General features: G+C 39.9%; 2 protein-coding genes across 2 annotated transcripts; both read left to right on the top strand.

Annotated features, from left to right (window-relative positions):
* The first annotated feature begins 6045 nt into the window (after nucleotides 1–6045).
* LOC133366335 (vomeronasal type-2 receptor 26-like) lies at nucleotides 6046–7156 on the top strand. Its single transcript, XM_061589339.1, has 2 exons — nucleotides 6046–6166; nucleotides 6255–7156. The coding sequence occupies exon 2, from the start codon at nucleotides 6257–6259 to the stop codon at nucleotides 7154–7156; it is 900 nt and encodes a 299-aa protein (XP_061445323.1). The 5' UTR covers nucleotides 6046–6166; nucleotides 6255–6256.
* A 17189-nt stretch (nucleotides 7157–24345) lies between these two features.
* LOC133366982 (vomeronasal type-2 receptor 26-like) lies at nucleotides 24346–25460 on the top strand. The gene is made up of 2 exons (XM_061590543.1): nucleotides 24346–24466; nucleotides 24556–25460. Exon 2 carries the CDS (start codon nucleotides 24558–24560, stop codon nucleotides 25458–25460), a length of 903 nt encoding a protein of 300 aa, XP_061446527.1. The 5' UTR covers nucleotides 24346–24466; nucleotides 24556–24557.
* The last annotated feature ends 1959 nt before the right edge of the window (nucleotides 25461–27419 follow it).

Raw genomic sequence — 27419 nt, 5'->3', positions numbered from 1 at the left:
CTGCAACTTTCTTTGAAATGAGCATGACTGGCCACAGCTACAGTATCTATAATGCTGTCTATGCTCTGGCACATGCCTTACACATCACACACTCATCAGGATCCACTAAAAGAGCAATGGAGGACTCAAGAAGATTGGCCCCTCATAGGGTGGATCCTTGGCAGGTAATGTCTTCTTGCCTACAATGCTCAAACTTAAAAGGGGGTAGCTTCTAAGCCATCATCACTCAAACAAAACTGGGTTTGTCTCTCATTTAAATCTTTATGTGTTGTGTGTCTTCAGGCAGACTCCTACCAGCCACACTCACTGGAACATATATAACATCTTCCTAACGGCCATTCTAGGAACCACAGGAGGCCAAGAAGCTGGTGCAAAGCTGCTGTTATTTTTTTATAAAAAAAATCACAGATGACTTTATTAAAAAGTTAAAAGCTTCATTGTAGAAGGGAAATGAATAGAAAAAGTTAACATACTGTAGATTAGTTTTTCTTCCTCTGTAATAACATGATAACTGGTTTTGTGTCAATAGTTTTCACTAGTTTCCCAGGTTTTCTGTGTGGGAGGGATGAAAGTAAATGATGCATGGAAACAAGGTTGATGAAATTATTTTAGTGATTTTTTGGATGGGATCTCTTACCTTATAATCTTATGCGATGGCTGAGTGGCATGCACTCAGCGAGAGATTGATGAAAAGTGAGAGCTTGTGAGCATATCTTGTGCAGAGCATTTCTAAGAGATTGAAATATTATATATCACTTAATCACTGAAATTTTAAGCGGTGTACATAAGAAATTCTAAAAGCATACGATGGATAAACTCATTGTATTTTATACACTTCTATAAAGTACTGCTTCACACAGTGTTACGACAGGACCTTGAACTTCCTCATGAGCGTAGCTCACTAGAAATCCAAGTCCCCAAAAAGAGAGCAGTAGGATCTTTTGCTGGAGTTAGCCGCACGTCACCCCCAGAGCATGTATAATTTTACCCTTAACCCAATAATACATACACTGAAAGTAAAATAAAGAGTGGTTTTATTAAGAGAAGGAACAAGGAAAAAAATATTGCAGTATACAATTGCAGTTAACAATGAGTAGTTTTCTAACTATTATTCATTCATTCATTCAGCAACACTGGATAGACTAAAGCAAAGAGACTAGCCCTATAAATACTTTCACATTAAGCTCACCCACACAGAAAAAAGGGAAGGAAAAAGGCCCAGATAGTTGCATATACCTTTCCTGGAGAGTTGCTGCCAGCCTAAAGCTGAGAGAGAGAGACTTTCGTATCTAGCCCAATGAGCAAAAGCTCCGCCCTTTGTAACCAGCGCCAGATTTGAAATTTCTCACCCAAATCCATAGCTCTGAAATTGTCCCAAAGATGCTAGCGTGCGTTGGTAAGAAAAGCAGCGGTTGGAGCCCTCCAGAAGAGGAACTGCCCTCCCCTTCTCACTCCTCATGTTTTATACCTTTTCCTAACTAAACTGACCTCAAAGTAAACCCAAAGTAAATGTCTCCAGGAGGATGTGGACTCACTCATTTCCTGATAAGTTCCCAGATAATAGGTGTGATCTCCTGCTGTAGATTCCTGATTATTTCTCAAGGTTAAGATCATCATAATCCTTGTGTAAAACAGTTTCTTTGTTTGACAGGAGTTTATCCTGTCTTCTCCAAAGGCTTAGAAATGCACAACACCTCCTAGTTTGAAAAGAGCTATTCTGTTTCCTCGTGATGGCCTAGATTATCATAAACATTTCCTTTTTTTGAAAGGAGTGCCTATTCTTACTGGGTGACAAATCCCAAATTTCCATGAGTCAGGAAGTCTATACCTTCAGGCATTGCAAGATATGTACTCAGAGGTCACAGAGGGGCTGTTTCTCAGGAATCTTTGCTGTTGTAGGCCTTTTCAAACTCTGGTTCACTGAGATGAATCAAAGATTAAAAATTCCAAATATTTGATACCTCATAACAACAGCACATAGCCAAACTATGGAATTTGCTCTCACAAGAATTAGTGATGGCCACCAACTTGGATTGTTTTAAAAGTCAGTTAGACCAATTCATGAAAGATAAGGCTACTAACCACAACAGGTATATTCTCCTCCTCTTTCCACCTAGCTGAACTCTTTAATTCAGAGGATCTCTTTCAACAATGTCGGTGATGAATTTAAGTTCAACGAACATGGGGAGTTAGCATCTGGATTTGACATTAGAAACTTGATCACTTTCCCAAACAACTCCTATGTCAAAGTCAAAGTGGGAAGGCTGGATCCACAGACCCTCCATGCCGTAAACATCACCATTCATGATGAGAGAATCCAGTGGCATGAAAACTTCAAGCAGGTGGGGAGATTTTCCTTCCAACGATACTGTTCGTGGTCATCTAATGAGCCCGGAGGCGATTACATTTAACATGAACATTTAAAGTCCTTCTTCCTGCAACACATAATTAACCTTAGTTCGTGAGGTTACATGTTGCGGTGAAAAGTAGACTTTCCTTTCTAAACAAGCCTATGACTTAGATTGATATCACCTCATATCTGTATAACAGGAAATGAAACAGACCACCCCACTTTACTTTGTGGGTCAATCCCTATCAGCCATAGCTAATAGAGCAGTTCACTGAGTTCAATGACTTCAAGTAAGTGGGTAGGATTGCCATCTAAGAGAAGGAAAGAGAAAGGTTCTACACACAGTGAAGAAATAGAAGGGAAATTAATCCTCAAAAGTGCCTATTGAAGTCAGACACAGTGGAAAATGCATTGTTAAGAGGACTGCAAAATATTAAAAGTGTCCCTCTTCTCTCTCTTTCTTACACACACACACACACACACACACACACACACTTCAGAAGACTTGTAAAAGTATGTGTCATGACTCCAGGACATTACTGAGTAAACCAGGGAAGGAGATGTATAATTTCCCTGAGAGAATGGCACATCACCATGACTTTCACTCCAAGCAGCACTTGTAGGATCATTTGAATGCTTGTGCTGCAGTCATAGTGGCAACTGGACTTTCTAGACTTTTGAACTAGCTATTGTCTAGACAACAAAACTGGAATTTTTATAAAATTTTATGACATATTATACTGTATGTTGCATTTTAGCAGGGATTTTTGTGAATTTTAAAAAATGCAATACTATGGCAATGGGCTGTACTCAGATATGTCACTGAGTGACATTGATCAGAAATAGACTGGTTAGTCACTATTTGGTGAGATTGCACTTCAGAATCAGACCAAATCAGCTCAGGATTTAGGCATGGATAGAGAAGAAATTCTGTTTGTTGGGTGTGTTTTGAATGAGAAACTACCTAATTTCTTGAACCAATATGTGAACTGAAACACAACTGTCATATGAATTTCACACTTCTCTGAATTTTGTGGTGCCATTCTCCAACCAAGCAATATGTAAAATACATTTATTAAAGGAAAATGTGCATTAAAATGTATATTTTAGCGGAAATCACATACACGTATGCCTTAGGTTATGGGGAATTGCTTGCAAAAATGTCTGTATTAGTCAAAACTGAATACAAAATGTGTAATATGATAAATTGATACTAGAATGCAGATGATTTTATTTAATTTAAAAATGCAAGCTTGGAAAAATGAGTAATTAAGAAAACCAAAATTGAAAGATTTGTCCATCCCGAGATAGGATACATCCTATTCAGATGCACAGCCCAATTCATGGGGCCAAAAACATGGCCCTGTGCATAGAGACACACTTACTGTTCTGCCAGTTCCAGTGCATCTCCACCTCTCTTTTCTGAAAATTCAGGCACACAACACTAATCAAACCCTGCCCCTTTTACTGTAAAACCTGATGGGATCAGCTGGAGTGCATTTTTCAAAATTCACCTTCAAACAGATTTCACAACTGATCGGAAGAACAACTCCTTCCCCTCAAGGTGTGGCCAATGGGAGCACTTTGCTCTAGGCAACTTGTGTGCTCACAGCCAGTCAGCAGAATGGCATTCCACCACTTCAGTGAGAAATTGTGGGAAAGAGTAGGGTTCTATGGTTTATAGTTAGAAATTGGCTCAGCTGACTGATTTGAAACTTGGCCATATAAGAGAGGCACGTTTGAAGATCGTCCATGATGAACTAGGAGGTGAAAAAATAAATGACTTATTTTGAACATGTTAAAAGTTTCATGAAGGACTTTGGCAAGTTCACAAGCAGTGTGCATTTTTATTCCATGGACAGTTTTTCAGGAAAGGTTTTTCAGTTTGTAATGCATGTTTTAGGAAATGGTTTGTTGTCTATGGTTAAAGGGAATGTGTAGCATGGACTTTTTTCCTAATCAAAGTGTAACATGTTTGTTGTTTTTTATTAAAAAGACATTTATTTGTTTGTTTGTTTGTTTATATCCCATCCTTCCTCCCAGTAGGTGCCCAGGGTGGCAAACAAAAGCACTACAAACACTTTAAAATATCATAAAAACAGACTTTGAAATATATTAAAACAAAACATCTTTAAAAACATTTTTTTTAAAAAAGCTTTCATGTGCTAATGTTGGTGAATCAGATTTCATCAGGGGGTACTCTGCATATGCTCAGTACAAACTTGTTGTGTGAGAAAGAGAAAGTTGGAAAATGACAGTTTTCTGTGTGAGGGACAGAAAAGGAGCAGGAGGAGGAGGAGATAACATTATGAAAGTAAATCTATTTTATTTATATATTTATTACATTTTCATCCCAGTTTTCCTTCGAGGATCTCAAGGTGGCACACATTTTTTTCTCCAATACATTCCATCATATGGCCACATGAGTGGCCTTTTTGTTTTGGGAGAGTGCTCTGTATCCCATTCTGCCATTATGATGAGAAATGAGTAGTGTAATATGAATGTAGTTTTCATTAAAAGGCATTTTTTGGTCAGTGTTATCCTATGGCATTTTCTGCTTCTGCTGTTGAATGGTTTCTTGCAAATGTTAGTCTCCGAAAGTTTAGAACCTTGCTGTTGCTAGGTAAGATTCTCCGAACTAGGACTCAATACAAGACTTGAGGAGTTTACTGTTCAGATAGGAAAAGAGGTTGGAAGGTAGGTGTAAAAGGAGACAAGGAGAAGAAATAACAGAAGACAAGTAAAAATAGGTTCAGAAGCAAAAAAGGGGGGAGAAATATATTTGAGAAGTACTGTGGATAGATATCTGGTGTGCAATTTTTAAAGCCACAGGAGTGTGTATCATTGAAAAAAGGGAAGAGGGAAATTCAGGAGGCTAGTGTGTGGCTATGGGTGCTTTATTTGCAGAAATTCCTCTTTTTCTATTGCAACTTTTAAAGTTTAAGTTTTCTAACTGAACTGTAACCCCCAATTTGATCTGTTCCCTATACTTTTAACAACCTTACAAACTGAAAAAGCAGTCAGGGTGATTGTAGGACAAGGGAACCAAGTCTATCTCCTGCTAATGCCACCCAGTGAACTAGTTGTTAAAAGCCAGTGTCAACACATAAAAACTGGCAACCCCATTAAAGGAACATAGTTAGGAAAAAATGTTGATAATCCATATTTCTAATCTTATTTCCCTTAATAGATCTGCCACTTAGAAGACATAAGATAGGTTGCGTGTGAATTCTTGCCCTTCTAAGTGATGTGTGATTTCTTATTGATGTGGATAAATCTACCTTTTTTGTCAATTGTGTTTCTCATATTCTTTTTCAAGTTTGTCAGATAGGAGAATTGTGGGCTTAGTATTATCAAAATGCAATCACGTTCACTTTTCAGATTAACACGTTGTGTTATGGGCTTTCTATGTTCTCTCAAGTTTGAATGTGCCAAGATATTATAGCTGTGAAGGGCCACATCCTTAACAGTCATGTTATTTAGGCAATATTGATATCATATAGTACCCTAGCTTGCAGTTATTTCTAGCTTCACTACTACCTTAAAGCTGGATACCTGACAGTAGCAGAATGGTGGACCTAAATGCCAGATTTGTCTATTCACTGGAATAGACTCATGGAGTCCATGCTACCAAAGCTATCATGCAACTGAGGCTAAGAGTGCTAACTTTGCTTTTTGTTCAAGGTTAGGTGCCTCCCTTCTCCCTGTGTAATGAAAAGTGCTATCCTGGTTCCAGCAAGAAAAAAAAAGAGGGTCAGAAATTTTGTTGCTACGATTGTGCTTCTTGTCCAGAAGGGAAGATTGCAAACCAGAAGGGTAGGAGATCTATTATGAAGAAATATAGATCTGATCAAATATGCAGAAAATTGTGTGGCTTTAATGTTAGCAAATTTTTCTCTTTCAGACATGGATTATTGCATCAGCTGCCCACAAGATCTATATCCAAACAATGGCAGGGATGGCTGTGTTCCCAAGGTCCAGACCTTCCTTTCCTTTGAAGAACCTTTGGGCATTTCTTTAGCTTCATTGGCACTTGACTTTTCTCTGGTCACATCTCTGGTTCTTGCCGTCTTTATTAAACACAGAGATACTCCCATTGTCAAAGCCAACAACCGAAGCCTCACCTACATTCTCCTCATCTCTCTCCTTCTTTGCTTCCTCTGTTCCTTACTTTTCATTGGACAGCCCGATAATATGACCTGCCTCCTCCGACATACCGCATTTGGCATTATCTTCTCCATTGCTGTTTCTTCTGTTTTAGCTAAAACCATTACAGTTGTGGTGGTTTTCATGGCCTCCAAACCAGGAAGCATCTTCCGGAAATGGGTGGGGAAAAGATTGGCACTTTCAATTGTCTTCTCCTGCTCCTTTGCTCAAGTAGGCATTTGTGCAGTTTGGTTGGGTACAGCTCCTCCATTCCCAGATTTGGACATGCACTCAGTATCTGGACAAATCATTGTGGAATGTAATGAGGGGTCGGTCACCATGTTCTATTGTGTTTGGGGCTATATGGGCTTTCTGGCAACCATCAGCTTCAGTGTGGCTTTCCTAGCCAGGAAGTTGCCAGATACTTTTAATGAAGCCAAGTTCATCACTTTCAGCATGTTGATGTTTTGTAGTGTTTGGTTGTCTTTTGTTCCAACATACTTGAGCACCAAAGGGAAATACATGGTGGCTGTGGAGATCTTCTCCATCCTGGCCTCCAGCGCTGGGTTGCTGGGCTGCATCTTTTCTCCAAAATGCTACATTATTATCCTGAGGCCTGAGCTGAATAACAGGGAACAGCTAAAGCAGAGAAATAATTAAGTAGTGATACACTTTCTGGTTTCATTTTAGTATCCTAAAATCCTAAAGGAACCCATTAATCAGACAGGGTCGTTCATCAGAAACTGACACTTTACTACATTTTCAAATTATTTTGTTCTTATATCAGTCGTATGCTTGCACAAGTGAGTGCAAGCATGCATGTACACACACACACACACACACACACACAAACACTTTAATTATCTAAAATGATTTTCAATGCATTCACAAATAAAATAACTTTTATATGATTTTTTTTGTGCATTTTCTAGGTTTGGCACATTGGAGTGGCAGAAAACTTTCATTCCAATATGCTTCTTTGCAGTATTACAGGAAGTCACTGACAGTTTTTCTTACACAGCATGTTAGAGGTTAGGTTGTCCAAACACCTGTCCCAAGTCATCCAGAAAATCCATTATGTATCCTCAGATGTGACACCCCAAATGCTTGTGGCTATGACTCAGTTGAATGAAGGCAGAAGACCAGCTTAGAAGCTTTAGCAAACTGATGGCAGGTCAGAAGGACTTCCAGGAGTATGTGTGTGTGTTTGTGTGTGTGTTGGGGAGACACTTGGAAATGCAGCTGCAGATTGTCATTCTGCCTTTCATGTTTGTCTATGCAGCAGCAGAGGTAGTTGTGAATGGTAAGGAGGGTAACCAGTTGCTCTCAGGGGATCGCCTAAACACTGCTGCCAAGGATATTGAGATATTTTATGCTTACTTAGATGTGTAAGCTAGAAAAGTGCTATTAGACTGCTTATCTTTGGTGCTCTTAATTGCCTAACTGGGATTCATAAACTCACTGCCTCTAATCAATATATTGGCTGTCATCCTTGAACAGAGGTAGCACCCTGTGACAGAACAGGTTAGTTACGAGGCCATGCTGGGTGGGTCAGACAAAGCCTTAGTTTTGCCTCCTCTCCAGGGGAGGAGTTGTCCTGTCACAACTCCTCCTCCCCAGCAGGGAAGCTTCCCAGATCATCACAGTAGCAGGGAAGAGAGTCAGCGATGGTGGGGAGGGGCAGGAAAGAAGGAAAACTCATGATAGCCCTGGGCAGCTCCACAGCAACTGTACCACTGCTGCTTACCTCACCGATGACACCATTGCAGGTTCAGCAGCAGGGGATGAGGAGAGAAGCAGCAGAATGGTTGCTGAACAACTGCCCTGGCCTAACCTGAATTTTCCTTGTGACTCACCTGGGCTGTCCATCTCCATCTCCCTCTCCCACTTCCCTCCTCTTTGTAAGGTGAGGAGGAAGGCTTAGACAGCTCTAAAGAGGATGTGTGGTGGGAAAAGGAGGAACCCTTAGCCAGATCTAAGGGGAGGAAAATGGAGGAAGCCTTAGAGAGGCCCAAAGGTGTGGGGGGGATGAAGGGAGGCTTCTCTAGATCTAAAAGGGGTTTGGGGGTAAAGGGAGGGAGGCTAAGCCAAGTCTAGCCCTCCACTAACTCACTTTTTTGCTCCGGCCCTGTGGGCCAACTTTGACAGTTGGGTGGGGCAACCCTACTGTCAATCATGTGACATCATATCAAACGTTAAAATGAGAAATTGGGTCCCATATTGCAGATTGGGAGTCAGAGGTGGGTGTCGAGTCTGGACCAGTTGTTGACCACTGCTCTACACAAACTGACTCTCCAGGATTTCAGACAGGGTTCTTTTCCTCAACCCTATCAGGAGATGCCAGGAACTGAGCCTGGGAGCTTTTGCATGCACACCACATGCTTCACCATTCAGCTATGGCCCTTTTGACTCTCCAACTCCTCTTGTCCACCTTAATGCTTTGAACCTCCTGAGTTAGAGTTATATATATTTGCAGTCTTCCAGGGAATAAGATGCTATTGAATGGACATCTCAGAGCATGTTGAATCACTGGAAATAAAGACCATTAAAAAAAAATCTATAGAGTAAATGCAGATGCTGCTTTCAGAATGTATAACAAGCATTTTAAACATTGTCTTTTCTATTTTTTTGTTTTGTCCTCTTAAAACTGTCCTGGAAATTAAACTATTTCTAGAAGGAATTACATTCTTCTTTCTTTTTCACGTCAACATATGGAATAAAATACTTCCTGGGGAAAAGAGCCTTTAAGAATCTAACTCCATGGGTTTTGCCTATTATCCACTATTAAATTAGAACAGAGGAAAAAGCAAGTTCAATCTGAATACAACTTTCTTTCACTGTTATGCTTTTTGGCTTTGATATATTTTCCAGTGATCATTGAAACCATTATTTTTTATTTAATTGCCACAAATTTCCCTATTCATTTGTGTGGACTTTGAATAATATCAGTCATATGCTGGTTTTAAAGTACAAATTATGTGGTTTGTGACAGTTTTTTTAAATGGAACAGGCACAAACCTTTCATTCATTCAATTAAGTTTCATAAAGTGAGCATTGTATGTTTGGCTATAAACGGCATAAATGATAACACTGAAATTCAAGAAAATGAATCCTTCCTACCAATAACAGAGTTCCAATAATAATGTCACTGCTTGTCCTCTCACGTTCGTCTCCCAGATCCAGACTAGATCTCAGTGTGTGTGTTATGTGCCTTCAAGTCAGTTATGACCTATGGTGAACCTATGAATCGGTGACCTCCAGTAGCATCTTTTATAAACCACCCTGTTCAGATCTTGTAAGTTCAGATCTTGTAAGTTCAGATCTGTGGCTTCCTTTATGGAATCAATCCATCTCTTGTTTGGCCTTCCTCTTTTTCTACTCCCTTCTTTTCCCCCAGCATTATTGTCTTTTCTAGTGAATCATGTCTTCTTATTATGTGTCCAAAGTATGATAACCTCAGTTTCATCATTTTAGCTCCTAGTGATTGTTCTGATTTAATTTGTTCTAACACCCAATTACTTGTCTTTTTCACGGTCCATGGTATGCGCAAAGCTCTCCTCCAACAGTACATTTCAAATGAGTTGCTTTTTCTCTTAGCCACTTTTTTCACTGTCCAACTTTCACATCCATACATAGAGATTGGGAATACCATGGTCTGAATGATCCTGGCTTTAGTGTTCAGTGATACTTCTTTGACAGCTCAAACTGACATCACATTTCATATAATCCAAAAGATGTTTAATATGCTGACACTTCATGGTGCTATCTCCTTCACAATTCACTCAAAGGAGGTCCCAGGCTTCCAAGATTTTTTTCAATCTATCCACCCTTTGGAGGCAAAAGGAGATGGTTTTATCAAGGATACTTGAGAGAAATCATTCGGCTGTTCCATTCCAAATTGCAATGAACCAACGGATTAGGTTGATGAACCCTGTACAGGAGAGGAGAGGCTTGACAACCTTGCTGAACCTTTTTTTGAAATTAGCATGACTGGCCACAGCTATAGTATCTGTAATGCCATTTATGCTCTAGTACATGTGCTACACTTCATGTAGTCACCAAAAGCCAATAAAAGAACAATGGGATACTCAAGAGTGGAACCTTGGCAGGTAGTGATTTCTTACTGAAAAGCTCAAAATAAAAAAGGGAAATAATACTGATAATTGTGGTTTCTTTTTCTTTCTTTTATCTTAAAATTATTACATCTTGCAGCCACAGTCAGAAAATGAAGAGGTGACAGAAGGTGAAGTGTAGGTAAAACAAGGGGCACATTTATTTAGAGAAAGCCAATTAAGTGGTTATGTAAAATGTGTTGGGTTTAAGCAAGCTTGCATGCCTCCCCATTTGATAGGGAGATGTTCCCTCTAACCAGTATTGGGGATATCTCTATATGTCTTGTTTACCATGATGTAACTTCCTTAAAGGGTGGGGTTATTTACCTTCTTCTTCCTCCTCCTTTGCTAGATATTGATCCTTTTGCATATTTTCCATTAACCTCTAGCAGAGGGAGCAGGAAGATGCTCCTTCCAGGAGCATCCTCACCAACGACTGAAAATGGACTGAGACTACAGATTATTTCTGTCTAAACTAGAGCCTATGTTTTCTTAAACATATAAAGGTCATGAGTAAATATTTTTTATACTTTTTACCTAAGTAGATTGTCTCTGTTGATTTATTTGATTAACTAGTGTGTCTGACAGAAGGTGAATGGGCTCCTTGGGACTATGCAGCTTATCCACAGCTGCACAGGTGGCAGGGCACATAACCCCTGAGCCACTCACTGTGGGGGTGATCTTTAGCTGGCCCTTTACACCGAGGAGACACGAGCGGGGATTTGAACTCACAGACACTGGACTCCCAGCCAGGCTCTCAAATCCACTGTTGCATTTATGCTTTGCTAAGAAATAGGACTACATATTGTTCCTATTTCATTTAAACCAAACAGGTTATGTGCCCAGAGTAATCTGAGAATTAAATCAGATTTTTCAGGATTTCATTTTGAGTATTTTTAGCGAGTTTGTTTCCCCCTGTGCTCTATATCAGACACTAGTTTTAAAAAGAGATTTTTTGGGGCTGCTGTTTTTTCTGAGTCGATTTGCAAACCAAAGCTCTTCTCAGACCAGCAAAAAATGTTCTCCCTCTCTAATAATACTAGAAGCGGTGAACTAGTGGTGAGCCAATATTTATTTTTAGCCATTTATCACCACCTCTCTGCAAAAGGATATTGCAAAACACATGTGGACATGGACATGGACATGGACGCACACACAATCCCAGTTGTGTCTCCAAATGAAATCAAATGGGTGAGAGGTTCTTGAGAGGAAGAAGGCAAAAGGTTTCTTTTCAGCTTCCTTCCTTTCTGAAGCCTCCTTTCATAGGGAGAATACTGTAAGTGATAAGTGTATCAGAATTCCACAGTGTCGTGATCTTCAGAGTTCCACAAAGTAATGCTGCTGCTTCTGGGTCTGCTGCTGTTACTCCCGAGTCATCCTCGTCTGATGAGTCCTCTGACGGGGCCATGACAGTCTGGTTGTCCTTTGTTCCAACCTATCTGAGCATCAAGGGGAAATACAAGGTGGCTGTGGAGAGATTTTCCATCTTGGCCTCCAGGGCTGGGTTACTGGCTGCATATTTTCTCCCAAATGCTAAGTTACTGTGTCAAGGCCGAACAAAAGGGAACAGCTAAAAAGGAGAAAAAAATTAAATAATGGTGCTGTTTCTGGTGCAGTTTCATTTCTGTATTTAGTATCCATAAATGAGTAAATGAACTGGAGCCATAGTAGCCCAACAAGAAATTACTTTGTGTTGTATTTACCAGCCTACTCATCTTGTGCTGAAATAAATAAAAAAAGAAATAGATATAAAAATATTAATTTGATTTGGGTAGTTATTCTTCTAAAAATAAAACCAACTCCACATGTGTAAAATATTATTTCTCATTTGTACCAGAGAAGCCCCACAATTCTTCTGGGAAACTCATTATCCTTTTCTGCCATATACTGTATACTGAAGTGCAGTAGTAAGTGGACTAGTGAAAAAACTAACATTATTAACTTGACCAAATTCCCCCTGAGTTGCCATCTTTGCATCATCAAAATGTGTTTTGTGAATATGCCATGTATGCCATTTTTTTTCACTGAGTACATCCTGACATTTTCCTTGGAGACCTAAGACCTCAGACCTATTATGCTGGATTGAAACCTCTAGGTCTCCCTCTTTCTGCCTTTAAATGGCTCCATGCAGTAATGGGGGAGTTGAGAAGGACTGGATCCATGGCACATATTCATGACATATATGTGCATAAGGTTCAGTGTCAGGACATATCCAGGATTTGGACCCTGGGCGTAGCAAGATCATTACTGAAGAGGAAGAGCTCTGAGCACAATCTCCATCAGAGAAAGACACTCAGTGACCCCAATTGGGATTCTCATTCTAGCTCCAGGCACTTCTGTTTGGGCATATCCAGAAGATAGGTCTGTATATTGAGGAAGTTTAGTTATTGGTTCACCACACTTGCTCCTTGCATGCTTAGGGATCTTTTTGTTGTGTATGCCAAAAGGATATAAGTACTTAATGCATATATTTATTATTCTGTAGAATATTTTCTAAAATAGTGTGGAGATGGCACAACCAGGCAGAGTCTGAGAATGTAGCTTGGGAATGTTGATTATTTGACAATTACATTATTTATTTATTTATTTATTTAATTTGTATCCCGCCTTTCCTCCCAGCAGGAGCCCAGGGCAGCAAACAAAGCACTAAAACACTTTAAAACGTCATAAAACATCATAAAACATCATAAAAACATATCTTAAAATACATTAAAACAAAACAGCATTCTCATCCCATGACCTCTCCACCTGGAACCAGAGATAATCTGCAGTCAGCTACAGATCTTAGCTACTTCCCACAACTTCAGTACTGTTGCAGCCTTGAAATAACATAAGCATTGACACAAGGATAGACAGATAACCCAAATACAGGTGTGATTAATTAGCACTTAATAAAATGTAAAAAAGCCCTTCAAAACCATCCCATACTGAAATGCAGTGTTATTGGCCAGGCCCGTCATATAAATGTAAATTTCCCATCTAAGACTTTTTACACTGCATCTGTGAAATCATCAGTATTGCAATTAGACCTACCCCAATGTTGGTTTTATTCGATGTAACAGAGATAAATAGATGTAAAAATCAGAAGTTATTGGTCTCTAATCTTCTAATCTAATCTTCTATCTAATCTAATCTTTTACTTGCTGTGAAAATCACATGGTCTAGGAAGTGGAAAACTCAGAATGGCCCTTCTGTTTGGGACAGGAGGCTTACATTTCTACACATTGCTGGATTGGATAAAGTTACCAGTTTAGTGTGGAGAAGACAAGTGAAAAGCTACAGCCAAGCATTGATTCAATGTTGGATTCCCTTTATTAACTATTGGAACATGTGAATATGAAATCAGATCATTATTTGTTCCTGTAAATTTTAGTCTTGTAAACATGTGTTTTGAAGCTGTGTTATAAGCAAATCAAGAAAAAGGAAGGTTTTTGCCTGCCACCTAAAAGTAGATAGTGATGGTGCCAGGCATGCCTCCCTAGAGAGAGCATTATATAAGCAGGGAGCCACCGCTGAAAGGCCACCCTTGTGTCATCACCCTCTGCACCTCCTCCAGAGGGAGTCTGGATTGGTTCATGTGGGGAGAGGCTGTTGCTGAAGTACTGGGGTTCTGAGCTGCATAAGGGTCTACGGGTCAAAACCAGCACTTTTGAGTTGAGCCCAGAAATTAATTGGTAGCCAGTGCAATCATGCTAGGTTTTATATGAACAGATTGTCTTGACCCAGATAACAATCTAGCTGCTGAATTCTGCATCTGAAATATTTCCAGAGGCAGTCCCACATATAATACATTGCAGTAGCCTAACCGGGATTATTTCTTTATGCAGATCGTAGGTAAACTATGGAATCCACTCCCACGAGATATAGCAACGGTCACCAACTCAGATGGCTTTATAAGATGATTAAACAAATTCATGAAAGATAAGACTCCCAGTGCCTACTAGCCTCTGAATACTAGTTGCTGGGAATCACAAATGGGAAGAGTGATATTGCACTCAAGTCCTGCATATTGGCTTCCCTTAGGTATTTATTTGTCCACAGTGAGAGTAGGATGATGGACTAGGTGGATCTTTGGCCTGATCGAGCACAGCTTTTCTTGTGTTCTTAATGTGGCAAGGCCTGTACCTGATCTGGTGGGGGGGGTTAATTGATTTAAATGAATTAGGAACAGGAACAGGCAGAGCCACCTGATCTACTATTAAACCGTAGATCTTCACTGATGGTGAAGCTCCTCATCAGCTTTGCAGAACCTGCCACTCCACAGCTCCTACTAAGTCCCTGCTCTCAACTGTCAGCTCTTCTTGGACATCTCCTTAATTAGGCCAAGCCTCCTGCCCAGTTTTGTTGCAACCACTTTGAACATGCCACACTTTTTGACTATTCACTGGAGGTGGTGGTGGAGTCAAAAGAAATTTTCCCTGAATTTGTGGACACAGGCAGATGAACTCCCTTAGAAACTGTGTGTGTTCTGCAGAAAGGGGATTCCAATTGAATAAAGTTACATTGTGGCTGGGATACATTCATGTTTGAACATTATCTGTGTGGTGCAGCATGCCCCTGGGTTCTCACACTTCCTTTTAACTTTAAATAAAGTCAACCATTCCTGCTGAATGAAGAACCAGAAGCAGCCAAGGAATCTCCGCCCACCCACAGAACCAGAGCTTGGAAAAGTTCCTTTCTTGAACTACAACTCCCATCAGCCCAATCCAGTAGCCATGCTGGCTGGGGCTGATGGGAGTTGTAGTTTAAAAAAGGAACTTTTCCAAGCTCTGCACAGAACACAAGAGCAAGGTGATTTCTTTGTAATGTCTGAAGGCCATCCCCTTAAACCTTGGGGGTAGGGATGGAATCACCTTGTTCTCAGGCACTCTGCAGATATTCTCCTCATCTGGCGATGTGTTTTTAGGCAACCAAGAAATCAGAGTCAGAAGTCTCAGAGAACTGAATGACTTTTTTAAGTTAAAAGGATTTGTGGAAAGCTGGAGTAAGTGGCAGAGTGCTTTGCTGCTCTGCATCAAAGGAAGTTAAAGCTACACCACCCCTTGGTCATGAAATAAATTTAACAAAGGAAGCACCATCTCTCCACCACTAAAAGCTTCAGAGAATATGTTCCTACCCATGCCATGAAAGAGGTAGAACATGTTCTCCAAATTGGGGAATAGGGTTTGATCCCCCCATAACTCGCCATGCATTTTCTGCAGCAATATGGGTCAGAACATTGTGGTGACATCTTTCAAACAGTTTGCATCAGCAGTTCTGGTTCTGATGAAACCTCAGGGAGCCACGAAGCACTGCAGAAGCAATTATGCCTCCCCTATAATTATCCAAACAATCATGATTGAGTCACCTTGACAAAGCTCTTGTGCTTTTCCACAAAGTAATAGAAGAAAATAAAAATAATAAGCAAGCATGTCATGCTACTAAATACCCAGTGTGACATCCGACACAAAGATTAATGAGAGGCAGGACTCAGTCAGTCTGAGTATTTCTCTCTTTTTCAGTGTATAGGTCGGGCTTCAAATAAGTGTATTTTTTCAACTGGCATTTGTGGCAATGTAACACACTTCAGGCTAAGATCAAGGTAAATTCATAACCATTTAAGAAGTGTGTTGGGTTCAGTCCACTTCATCTTGGCTAAACCTGGCTCTTGCAAGTAATGGCACTATAGAGAGTCCAAGTCAAATGCTTTAGTGTTTCGTGGGAAGCTTTCCCATCAGGAGGCCGGGGTGTTGTGATGTTGCTGACACTGCTACTCTTGTTGCTTCCTCATCTGGTGTGCACAGTGAGCAATATGAATTGTGCACTGACAGATCCCCTTCCTGTTCTACATGAGTGGTACCAGCCAAGCGAGTTTGTAATTGGTGGGATTGTATCTCAGATGCATTATATTTTCCCAAACATTTTATTTGACAAAGAACCATCACGGGAGCTGATTAAATTTCCAATGTAAGAATGCACATTTATGTTCAATTTAATCCAATTTATTTTCAAGATTTTTTTTAAAGAGTCCTTTATATGCATATAATTTGGCAAACTGGTATGAATTTTTTTTGAGGGGTGGAAATCTCATATATTAATTTATATGATACAATTTTTTATTATTATTATTTGACTTCTATGCCACCCTTCCTCCCAGCAGGAGCTCATTAATGGATGGATGCTAACATTGTTTGAAGTGAAATGCAAAGACAGCAGCCTCTTGAACTATTTTCACATCCCCTTGGAAGCTGCCTTATAGTGAGTCAGACCATTGATCAATCTAGCTCAGGATTGTCTACTCTGACTGGCAGAGGCTCTCAAGAGTTTCAGGCAGGAGCTTTTGCCAGTCCTTCCTGGAGATACCAGGAATTGAATTTGGGACTTTCTGCATGTAAGGCAGATACTCTACCTCTGAGCTACAATCCTTTGCTATCTTCCAGAAAGTACAAAACAATTGAATGGATGTGTTAAAATATGTTCAAGTTACAGTAGTAGTAGTAGTAGTAGTAGTAATAATAACAATAATAACAACAACAACAACAACAACAACTGATATGTAAATAGAAAAAAATGTTGGAACATCATAAGCATCTTCATAAACATTTTCATTAAAGATAATGTAATTTTTTCGCTAAATAAATTAGTGGACCGGCAACTGGAAAATCAAACAGGAAAGCAAAAGGGCAGATCGGGAAGGAAAGATGGACTCTTGGAATGCAAGCAGATCAGAACTAGGCAGTGAACCCCATCCCTGGTCAACAATGGCAAATAAAGAAAAAGAAGCCTTTGTTCATTTTCTTACATTTCCTGCAGGAAGAGTTCAAGGTCTGACTGGAAATGATAGTTGACAACACTGAGATTCAGGAATGTTAATTGTTCCTTTAAACAGGATATAATTATGATTAACTTTGCTAGTTGTGTCTTCTCATTGAAGTCAGCCGAATCTGTCAGATTTGTTGACTATGCCAATGAAATTGCAAGTTTCTTTCTTCTTTTTTGCAGAGTGTGTATAAAATTCTACCAGCACATCATGGCTTTGGTGTTTGCTGTTAATGAGATCAGTAAAAATCCTAAACTCTTGCCCAACATCACCCTTGGGTTTCACATCTATGACAGCTGCTCCAATTCAAGGATGACCTACCTTACTACTCTCGACTTGCTCTGCAAATCACATAACTTTGTGCCTAACTATGAATGTGGCTTCCAAAAACATCTAATAGGAGTAATTGGAGGACTCGAATCAGATACCTCATCACGCATGGCAGACATCTTAGGTCTTTACAAGATTCCACAGGTAGAATATATTCATGTCTGTAGTGGGAATTTTCCACAATCAAGCCTATAATTCACTGTTTTTTGCTCACTGTGACTGCAATTTCATAGCTTAGAAAGAGGGTGAGGGATGATTTTTTTAAAAATGTAAACAGAAGTAGTTGAAATATTTGAAGTGGGGTAATGTAGTGTAGAGAGCCAGTGTGGTGTAGTGGTTAAGGTGTTGGACTACGACCTGGAAGACCAGGCTCTGAATCCCCACACAGCCACAAACCTCACTGGGTGACCTTGGGCCTGTCACTGCCTCTTAGTCTCAGAGGAAGGCAATGGTAAAACCACTTCCGAATACTGCTTACCATGAAAACCCTATTCACACGGTCGCCATAAGTCAGAATCAACTTGAAGGCAGTCCATTTCCATTCTTTTCAGTGTAATGTATCCAAAACGTTAAAGAAGGGAGTTTCAGAAATTGTTTGACAAGGAGTAATGTCTCCAAAGATAATAGGAAGGAGGCCTTCATTATATTTTCTAGGAATATAGGAACTCATCTTATTCCAGCCGAGACAATTTGTCTCAAATAACTCAACATAATCTTCTGCACTTGATTGTAGCTCTGTAAGACCTGAGTCTACAGACCACTGACCTTCTATTAACAAAGAAGCCACTGGAATATTTTGTATGCAACGTAGGTGTTCTATCACTGAGCTATAGTCCTTCAACTCTACCAAGCTACGACAGTCCATCTTTGTCTCTAAAATGTGTTTTAATTTCTATTTATTTATAGTTTTCATATGGCTCCTTTGAACCAGCTGAGAATGACCAAAACAGTTCCCCACACTTTTATCGCATGGTCCCCAATGAAAGCCTACAGTATGAGGGAATTGTCCATTTACTTCGGCATTTTGGATGGAATTGGGTAGGGCTCATGACAATGGATACGGAAGCTGGAGAGCATTTCTCACAGGTCTTAGAGACAATGCTTTCACAGTATGGAATGTGTTTAGCCTTCCAAGAAAGTTTTCCAAAAAATGTGCATTTCATTGGTATGGCAGAAATAATTGATCTCTTTCTCAATATTGTCCCAGATTTCATGGAGAGCAAAGCCAATGCAGTTGTCATATATGGAGAAACAGCATCCCTTGCATGGTTGACAGGGATTTTATTTGTAAAAAAACTGTTTCCCTTAACAGCTGCGGATTATGCATTAGGTTCTACAGGAAAAGTGTGGATTACTACAGCTCAAATGGATTTCACATTGCATATAGTCCAAAAGATTTTTGAAATGAAGGCACTCCATGGTGCTATCTCCTTCACAATTCACTCAAAGAAAGTCCTAGGCTTCCAAGAATTTATTCAGACTATCCAACCTTTGGAGGCAAAGGGAGATGGTTTTATCAAGGATACTTGGGAGAATGCATTTGGTTGTTCCTTTCCAAATTCCACAGAACCAATAGGTGATGACAGTGAACTCTGTACTGGAGAAGAGAGGCTGGACAGCCTTGCTGCAACTTTCTTTGAAATGAGCATGACTGGCCACAGCTACAGTATCTATAATGCTGTCTATGCTCTGGCACATGCCTTACACATCACACACTCATCAAGATCCACTAAAAGAGCAATGGAGGACTCAAGAAGATTGGCCCCTCATAGGGTGGATCCTTGGCAGGTAATGTCTTCTTGCCTACAATGCTCAAACTTAAAAGGGGGGGTAGCTTCTGAGCCATCATCACTCAAACAAAACTGGGTTTGTCTCTCATTTAAATCTTTATGTGTTGTGTGTGTTCAGGTAGACTCCTGACCAGCCACACTCACTGGAACATATATAACATCTTCCTAACGGCCATTCTAGGAACCACAGGAGGCCAAGAAGCTGGTGCAAAACTACTGTTATTTTTTTTAAAAAAGATCACAGGTGACATTATTAAAATGTAAAGCTTCATTCAGAAGGGAAATGAATAAATAAGTTAATATAGATTAGTTTTTCTTCCTCTGTAATAACACGAGAACTGGTTTTGTGTCAATGGTTTTCACTAGTTGTTTCCCAGGTTTTCTGTGTGGGAGGGATGAAAACAAATGATGCATGGAAACAAGGTTGATGGAATTATTTTAGTGATTTTTTGGACAGGATCTCTTACCTTATAATCTAGTGCGATGGCTGAGTGGAATGCACTCAGTGAGAGACTGATGGAAAGTGAGAGCTTGTGAGAGCTGTTTTGTGCATAGAGTGTTTCTAAGAGATTGACTTACTACACATAAACTGTGCATTGTGTGTTTATATATAGAGAGAGGATATATATTCTAAAAGCATACAATGGATAAAATTGTTACATTTTATACTCTTCTATTAAGATACTTTTTCACACAGCACATAGCCAAACTATGGAATTTGCTCCCACAAGAATTAGTGATGGTCACCAACTTGGATTGTTTCAAAAGTCGGTTATACCAATTCATGGAAAGCTATCAGTGGCTACTAGCCACAATGGCTATGTTCTACCTTCACTCTTGGAGGCAGTATGTCTCTGGATGTCAGTTGCTGGGAGTCACAAATGGCAAGTGTTCTGTTTTGCTCAGGTCCTGCTTTGGGGGTCTGTGTGAGAACAAGATGCTGGACTAAATGGGCCATTTGCCTGATCCAGCAGGCTCTTCTTATGTTCTTAGTCCCTTGATTCTCTTTCCCTTTCCACCTAGCTGAACTCTTTAATTCAGAGGATCTCTTTCAACAATGTTGGTGATGAATTTAAGTTCAACGAACATGGGGAGTTAGCATCTGGATTTGACATTACAAACTTGATCACTTTCCCAAACAACTCCTATGTCAAAGTCAAAGTGGGAAGGCTGGATCCGCAGACCCTCCATGCCGTAAACATCACCATTCATGATGAGAGATTCCAGTGGCACGAAAACTTCACACAGGTGGGGACATGACTGCATTTTCTTTCCAACAGTACTGTTCATGGTCATCTAATGAGCCCGGAGGCAATTACATTTAACATGAACATATAAATTCCTTCTTTCTGCAACACATAATTAACCTTTGTAGTTTGTGAGGTTACATGCTGTGGTGAAAAGTAGTCTTTCCTTTCTAAACATGCCTATGACTTAGATTGATATCACCTCATATGTGTATAACAGGAAATGAAACAGACCACCCCACTTTACTTTGTGGGTTAATCCCTGTCAGCCATAGCTAATAGAGCAGTTCACTGAGTTCAATGACTTCAAGTAAGTGGGTAGGATTGCCATCTAAGAGAAGGAACGAGGAAGGTTCTACACACAGTGAAGAAATAGAAGGGAAATTAATCCTCAAAAGTGCCTATTGAAGTCAGACACAGTGGAAAATGCATTGTTAAGAGGACTGCAAAATATTAAAAGTGTCCCTCTTCTCTCTCTTTCTTACACACACACACACACACACACACACACTTCAGAAGACCTGTAAAAGTATGTTTCATGACTCCAGGACATTACTGAATAAACCAGGGATGGAGATGGGAACAGCCATCTTTTTTCTGTATAATTTCCCTGAGAGAATGGCACATCACCATGACTTTCACTCCAAGCAGCACTTGTAGGATCATTTGAATGCTTGTGCTGCAGTCATAGTGGCAACTGGACTTTCTAGACTTTTGAACTAGCTATTGTCTAGACAACAAAACTGTGGAATTTTTATAAAATTTTATGACATATTGTACTATATATATGCATTTTAGCATGGATTTTAAAAAATGCAATACTATGGCAATGGGCTGTACTCAGATATGTCACTGAGTGACATTGATCAGAAATAGACTGGTTAGTCACTATTTGGTGAGATTGCACTTCAGAATAGCCTCGAAATCAGACCAAATCAGCTCAGGATTTAGGCACGGATAGAGAAGAAATTCTGTTTGTTGGGTGTGTTTTTTAATGAGAAACTACCTAATTTCTTGAACCAATATGTGAACTGAAACACAACTGTCATATAAATTTCACACTTCTCTGAATTTTGTGGTGCCATTCTCCAACCAAGCAATATGTAAAATACATTTATTAAAGGAAAATGTGCATTAAAATGTATATTTTAGCAGAAATCATATACAAGTATGCCTTAGGCTATAGGGAATTGTTTGCAAAAATGTCTATATAAATGTGTATTAGGATAAATTCATACCAGAATGCAGATGATTTTCTTTAATTTAAAAATGCAAGCTTGGAAAAATGAGTAAGTAAGAAACCCAAAATTGAAAGATTTGTCCACCCCGAGATAGGATACATCCTATTCAGATGCACAGCCCAATTCATGGGGCCAAAAACATGGCCCTGCGCATAGAGACACACTTACTGTTCTGCCAGTTCCAGTGCATCTCCACCTCTCTTTTCTGAAAATTCAGGCACACAACACTAATCAAATCCTGCCCCTTTTTACTGTAAAACCTGATGGGATCAGCTGGAGTGCATTTTTCAAAATTCACCTTCAAACAGATTTCACAACTGATCGGGAACAACTCCTTGCCCCTCGAGGTGTGGCCAATGGGAGCACTTTGCTCTAGGCAACTTGTGTGCTCACAGCCAGTCAGCAGAATGGCATTCCACCACTTCAGTGAGAAATTGTGAGAAGGAGTAGGGTTCTATGGCTTATAGTTAGAAATTGGCTCAGCTGACATTTGAAACTTGGCCATATAAGAGAGGCACGTTTGAAGATCGTCCATGATGAATTAGGAGGTGAAAAGATAAATGACTTATTTTGAACATGTTAAATGTTTCATGAAGAACTTTGGCAAGTTGACAGGCGGTGTGCATTTTTATTCCATGGACAGTTTTTCAGGAAAGGTTCTTCCAGTTTGTAGTGCATGTTTTACGAAATGGTTTGTTGTCTATGGTTAAAGGGAATGTGTAGCATGCACTTTTTTTCTAATCAAAGTGTAATATGTTTGTTGTTTTTATTAAAAAGGCATTTTTGTCACCAATGTTGACGAATGGGATTTCATAAGGGGGTACTCTGCATAGTACAAACCTGTTGTGTAAAAAAAAAGGCAGTTGGAAAATGACAGAGTTTTCTGTGTGAGGGACAGAAAAGGAGAGGGAGGTGGAGAGGATAATGTTATGAAAGTATATTTATTTTATTTATATATTTATTACATTTTCATCAGTGCTTTCCTTCAAGGATCTCAACGTGGCAGTTTTTTTCCTCCAATGCATTCCATTATATGGCCACATGAGTGCCTTTTTGTTAATGGTGAATGCTCTGTATCCCATTCGGCCATTATGATGAGACATGAATAATGTAACATGATTGTAGTTTTCATTAAAAAGGCATTTTTTTCTCAGTGTTATCCTATGTGATTTTCTGCTGCTGCCGTTGATAGGCAATGGTTTCTTGCAAATCTTAGCCTTTGAAAGTTTAGAACCTTGCTGTTGCTAGGCAATATTCTCATAAACCAGGCCTCAATACAAGACTTGAGGAGTTTACTGTTCAGATAGGAAAAGAGGTTGGAAGTTAGGTGTGAAAGGAGACAGGGAGTAGAAATAACAGGAGACAAGTAAAAATAGGTTGAGAGGCAAGAAGGGGAGGAGAAAATGTATTTGACTATTTGAGAAGCACTGTGGATAGATATCTGATGTGCAATTTTTAAAGGCACAGGAGTGTCATTGAAAAAAGGGGAGAGAGAGGTTCAGGCAGCTAGTATGTGGCTATGGGTGTTTTAACTGCAGACATCTTATTTCTCTATTGCAACTTTTAAAGTTTAGATTTGGTAATTGAACTGAAAACCCCCAACTGGGTCTATTCCCTATATTTCTAACAACCTTACGAATTGAAAAAATCAGTCAGGTTGATTGTAGGATAAGTGGACCAAGTCGACCTTCTGCTGTCACCCAGTGAACTGGTTGTTATAAGCCAGTGTCAGTGCATAATAACTGACAACCCCATTAAAGTTGGACAAGCATGGTTAGGAAAAAATGTTGACTACCCTTATTTCTAAACTTATTTCCCTTAATAAATGTGCACTTAATAGACCAAAGATAAGCTGGATGTGAATTCTTGCCCTTCTAAGTGATGTGTGATTCCTTATTGATGTGGATAAGTCTATGTTTCTTTGTCCATTGTGTTTCTCATATTCTTTTTCAGGTTTGTCAGATAGGAGAATTGTGGGCTTAGTATTATCAAAATGCAATCACGTTCACTTTTCAGATTAACAAGTTGTGTTATGGGCTTTCTATGTTCTCTCAAGTTTGAATATGCCAAGATATTATAGCTGTGAAGGGCCACACCCTTAACAGTCATGTTATTTAGGCAATATTGACATCATATAGTATCATATCTTGCAGTTGTTTCTAGCTTCACTACTACCTTAGAGCTCAATGGCTGACAGTAGCAGAATGGTGGACCTAAATGCCAGATTTGTCTATTCACTGGAATAGACTCATGGAGTCCATGCTACCAAAGCTATCATGCAACTGAGGCTAAGAGTGCTAACTTTGCTTTTTGTTCAAGGTTAGGTGCCTCCCTTCTCCCTGTGTAATGAAAAGTGCTATCCTGGTTCCAGCAAGAAAAAGAAAGAGGGAGAGAAATTTTGTTGCTACGATTGTGCTTCTTGTCCAGAAGGGAAGATTGCAAACCAGAAGGGTAGGAGATCTATTATGAAGAAATATAGAGCTGATCAAATATGCAGAAAATTGTGTGGCTTTAATGTTAGCATATTTTTTCTCTTTCAGACATGGATTATTGCATCAGCTGCCCAAAACATCAATATCCAAACAATGGCAGGGATGGCTGTGTTCCCAAGGTCCAGACCTTCCTTTCCTTTGAAGAACCTTTGGGTATTTCTTTAGCTTCGTTGGCACTTGACTTTTCTCTGGTCACATCTCTGGTTCTTGCCGTCTTTATTAAACACAGAGATACTCCCATTGTCAAAGCCAACAACCGAAGCCTCACCTACATTCTCCTCATCTCTCTCCTTCTTTGCTTCCTCTGTTCCTTACTTTTCATTGGACAGCCCAATAATGTGACCTGTCTCCTACGACAAACCGCATTTGGCATTATCTTCTCCATTGCTGTTTCTTCTGTTTTAGCTAAAACCATTACGGTTGTGGTGGTTTTCATGGCCTCCAAACCAGGAAGCATCTTCCGGAAATGGGTGGGAAAAAGATTGGCACTTTCAATTGTCTTCTCCTGCTCCTTTGCTCAAGTAGGCATTTGTGCAGTTTGGTTGGGTACAGCTCCTCCATTCCCAGATTTGGACATGCACTCAGTATCTGGACAAATCATTGTGGAATGTAATGAGGGGTCGGTCACCATGTTCTATTGTGTTTTGGGCTATATGAGCTTTCTGGCAACCATCAGCTTCAGTGTGGCTTTCCTAGCCAGGAAGTTGCCAGATACTTTTAATGAAGCCAAGTTCATCACTTTCAGCATGTTGATGTTTTGTAGTGTTTGGTTGTCTTTTGTTCCAACATACTTGAGCACCAAAGGGAAATACATGGTGGCTGTGGAGATCTTCTCCATCCTGGCCTCCAGCGCTGGGTTGCTGGGCTGCATCTTTTCTCCAAAATGCTACATTATTATCCTGAGGCCTGAGCTGAATAACAGGGAACAGCTAAAGCGGAGAAATTATGATTAAGAAATAATATATTTAAAGGAGCCCATTAATTGGAAACAGCGTTGCCCATCAGGAACTGACCCTTTACTACATTTGCAAATTATTTTGTTCTTAAATTAATCACCTGTGTGTGTACTCGTGTGTGCACAGATATACACACACACAAACTTAGATTATCTGAAATGATTTTCAATGCATTCACAAATAAAATAAAATAAAATAAAATATTGTTTGCATTTTTTGTGCACTAAATATGCTTTGCAAGTCTGGAGAAGTGCAGATTCAGACTCAGAGTTGCTTTCTGATCCAAAAGTAATTTTGGGAGCATTGGATATATATATATGTATGTCTGTATGTGCATATATATATATTTATCAATTAGATATATTATGGTTTATTTACATATAGCTTTTTGGCCCAAAGGCCCCCAAAGCAATAAACAACATTAATATCTATTAGAAAAAGAAATGTCCAATAAGATTATGATGCACACAACAGATGAATCCAAACAATGTACAATATAAAATAACATTGAAATTCAGCCACGTATACCTATTAAGTAACAGTATCTGATCATCCCTAGGTTTGGCACACTGGAGGTGGCAGAAGATTTACATTCTACTCAGCTTCTTTGTGGAATCACAAGAAGTCACTAACAGTTTTTCTTATATAGCATGTTAGAGGTCAAGCTGTCCAGACGGCTGCCCCAAGTCATCCAGCAAACCCATTATGTATCCCCAGGTGTGACACCCCAAATACTGGTGACTATGACTCAGTCGAATGAAGGGGGAAGACCAGCTTAGAAGCTTTAGCAAACTAGAAACAAATATGGCAGGTCAGGAGGACTTCCAGGAGAGTGGGGGGAGAGTGGGGGTGGGAGAGAGATGCTTGGAAATGCAGCGCCAAATTGTTGTTCACCCTTTCATGCTTGTCTATGCAGCAGCAGTGGCAGAAGTGATGATAGAAGCAGCTGGGGCTGGTGTCATAGTATGCGTAGTAAATCTGTGAAAAGATGATAATAAACTCTGTTTAATATTCTTTGAACTTACCCCAAAATAATAATGTAATTTATTTTTAGTAGAGATGGGCTGAGCAGCTAATTATGTCTGGTTTTGGTGTTTCTGGCTCTCAGTCATTGTTCCATTCTATCACATCTCATCTCCTGGCATGCCCCTGCGTCCTGTTCTGTTCTGTTCCATCAGATTGCACCCACTTTGTGCATTTGGTGCACACTTTTCCCATGGAATAAGCACCTTAATGCAAAACGGCACTTTGAAATGCATTAATTAATAGAATAACAGGCCAAAAGCTTTATATTTACTTATTTTATCTATTGCTCTTTTTGTACACTGGGATCAGAACAGCAGAGAAGCATAGTGGCAGGGGCCTCCAGAAGTGACCAGAGAGAGAGATGGAGAAACATCTTTTGCACAGCTAAAGATCTATCCTTCTTGTGAATGACAAGAGTGGCAACCAGTTGCTCTCAGGGGATCTCCTAAACACTGCTGCCAAGGAACATGAGATATTTTATGCTTACTTAGACATGTAAGCTCAGAAATAAGTGGTATTGGACTGCTTATCTTTGATGCTCTTAATTGCCTAACTGGGATTCACAAACTCACTGCCTCTAATCAATATATTGGCTGTCATCCTTGAACAGAGGTAGAATCCTTGAACCTGTGACAGAATAGGTTAGTTACGAGGCCATGCTAGGTGGGTCAGACAAAGCCTTAGTTTTGCCTCCTCTCCAGGGGGAGAAGTTGTCCTACCGCAACTCCTCCTCCCCATCAGGGAAGCTTCCCTGATCATCGCAGCAGCAGGGGAGAGAGTCAGCGGTGGTGGGAAGGAGTGGTGCAGGAAAGCCACAGAGGGAAAACTCATGATAGCCCTGGGCAGCTCCACAGCAACTGTGCCACTGCTGCTTACCTCACCAACAACACTGTTGCAGGTTCAGCAGCAGGGGGGGAGGAGGGAAGCAGC

This window comes from Rhineura floridana, chromosome 11 (assembly GCF_030035675.1).
Source record: "Rhineura floridana isolate rRhiFlo1 chromosome 11, rRhiFlo1.hap2, whole genome shotgun sequence".
Lineage (NCBI taxonomy): Eukaryota > Metazoa > Chordata > Lepidosauria > Squamata > Rhineuridae > Rhineura > Rhineura floridana.
Note: the sequence above shows the minus strand (reverse complement) of the source record. Positions and strands in the feature narration are given on the sequence as shown.

Coding starts and splice junctions, on each gene's coding strand:
- LOC133366335 (XM_061589339.1), top strand. CDS start 6,257: ATGGATTATTGCATCAGCTGCCCACAAGATCTATATCCAAACAATGGC.
- LOC133366982 (XM_061590543.1), top strand. CDS start 24,558: ATGGATTATTGCATCAGCTGCCCAAAACATCAATATCCAAACAATGGC.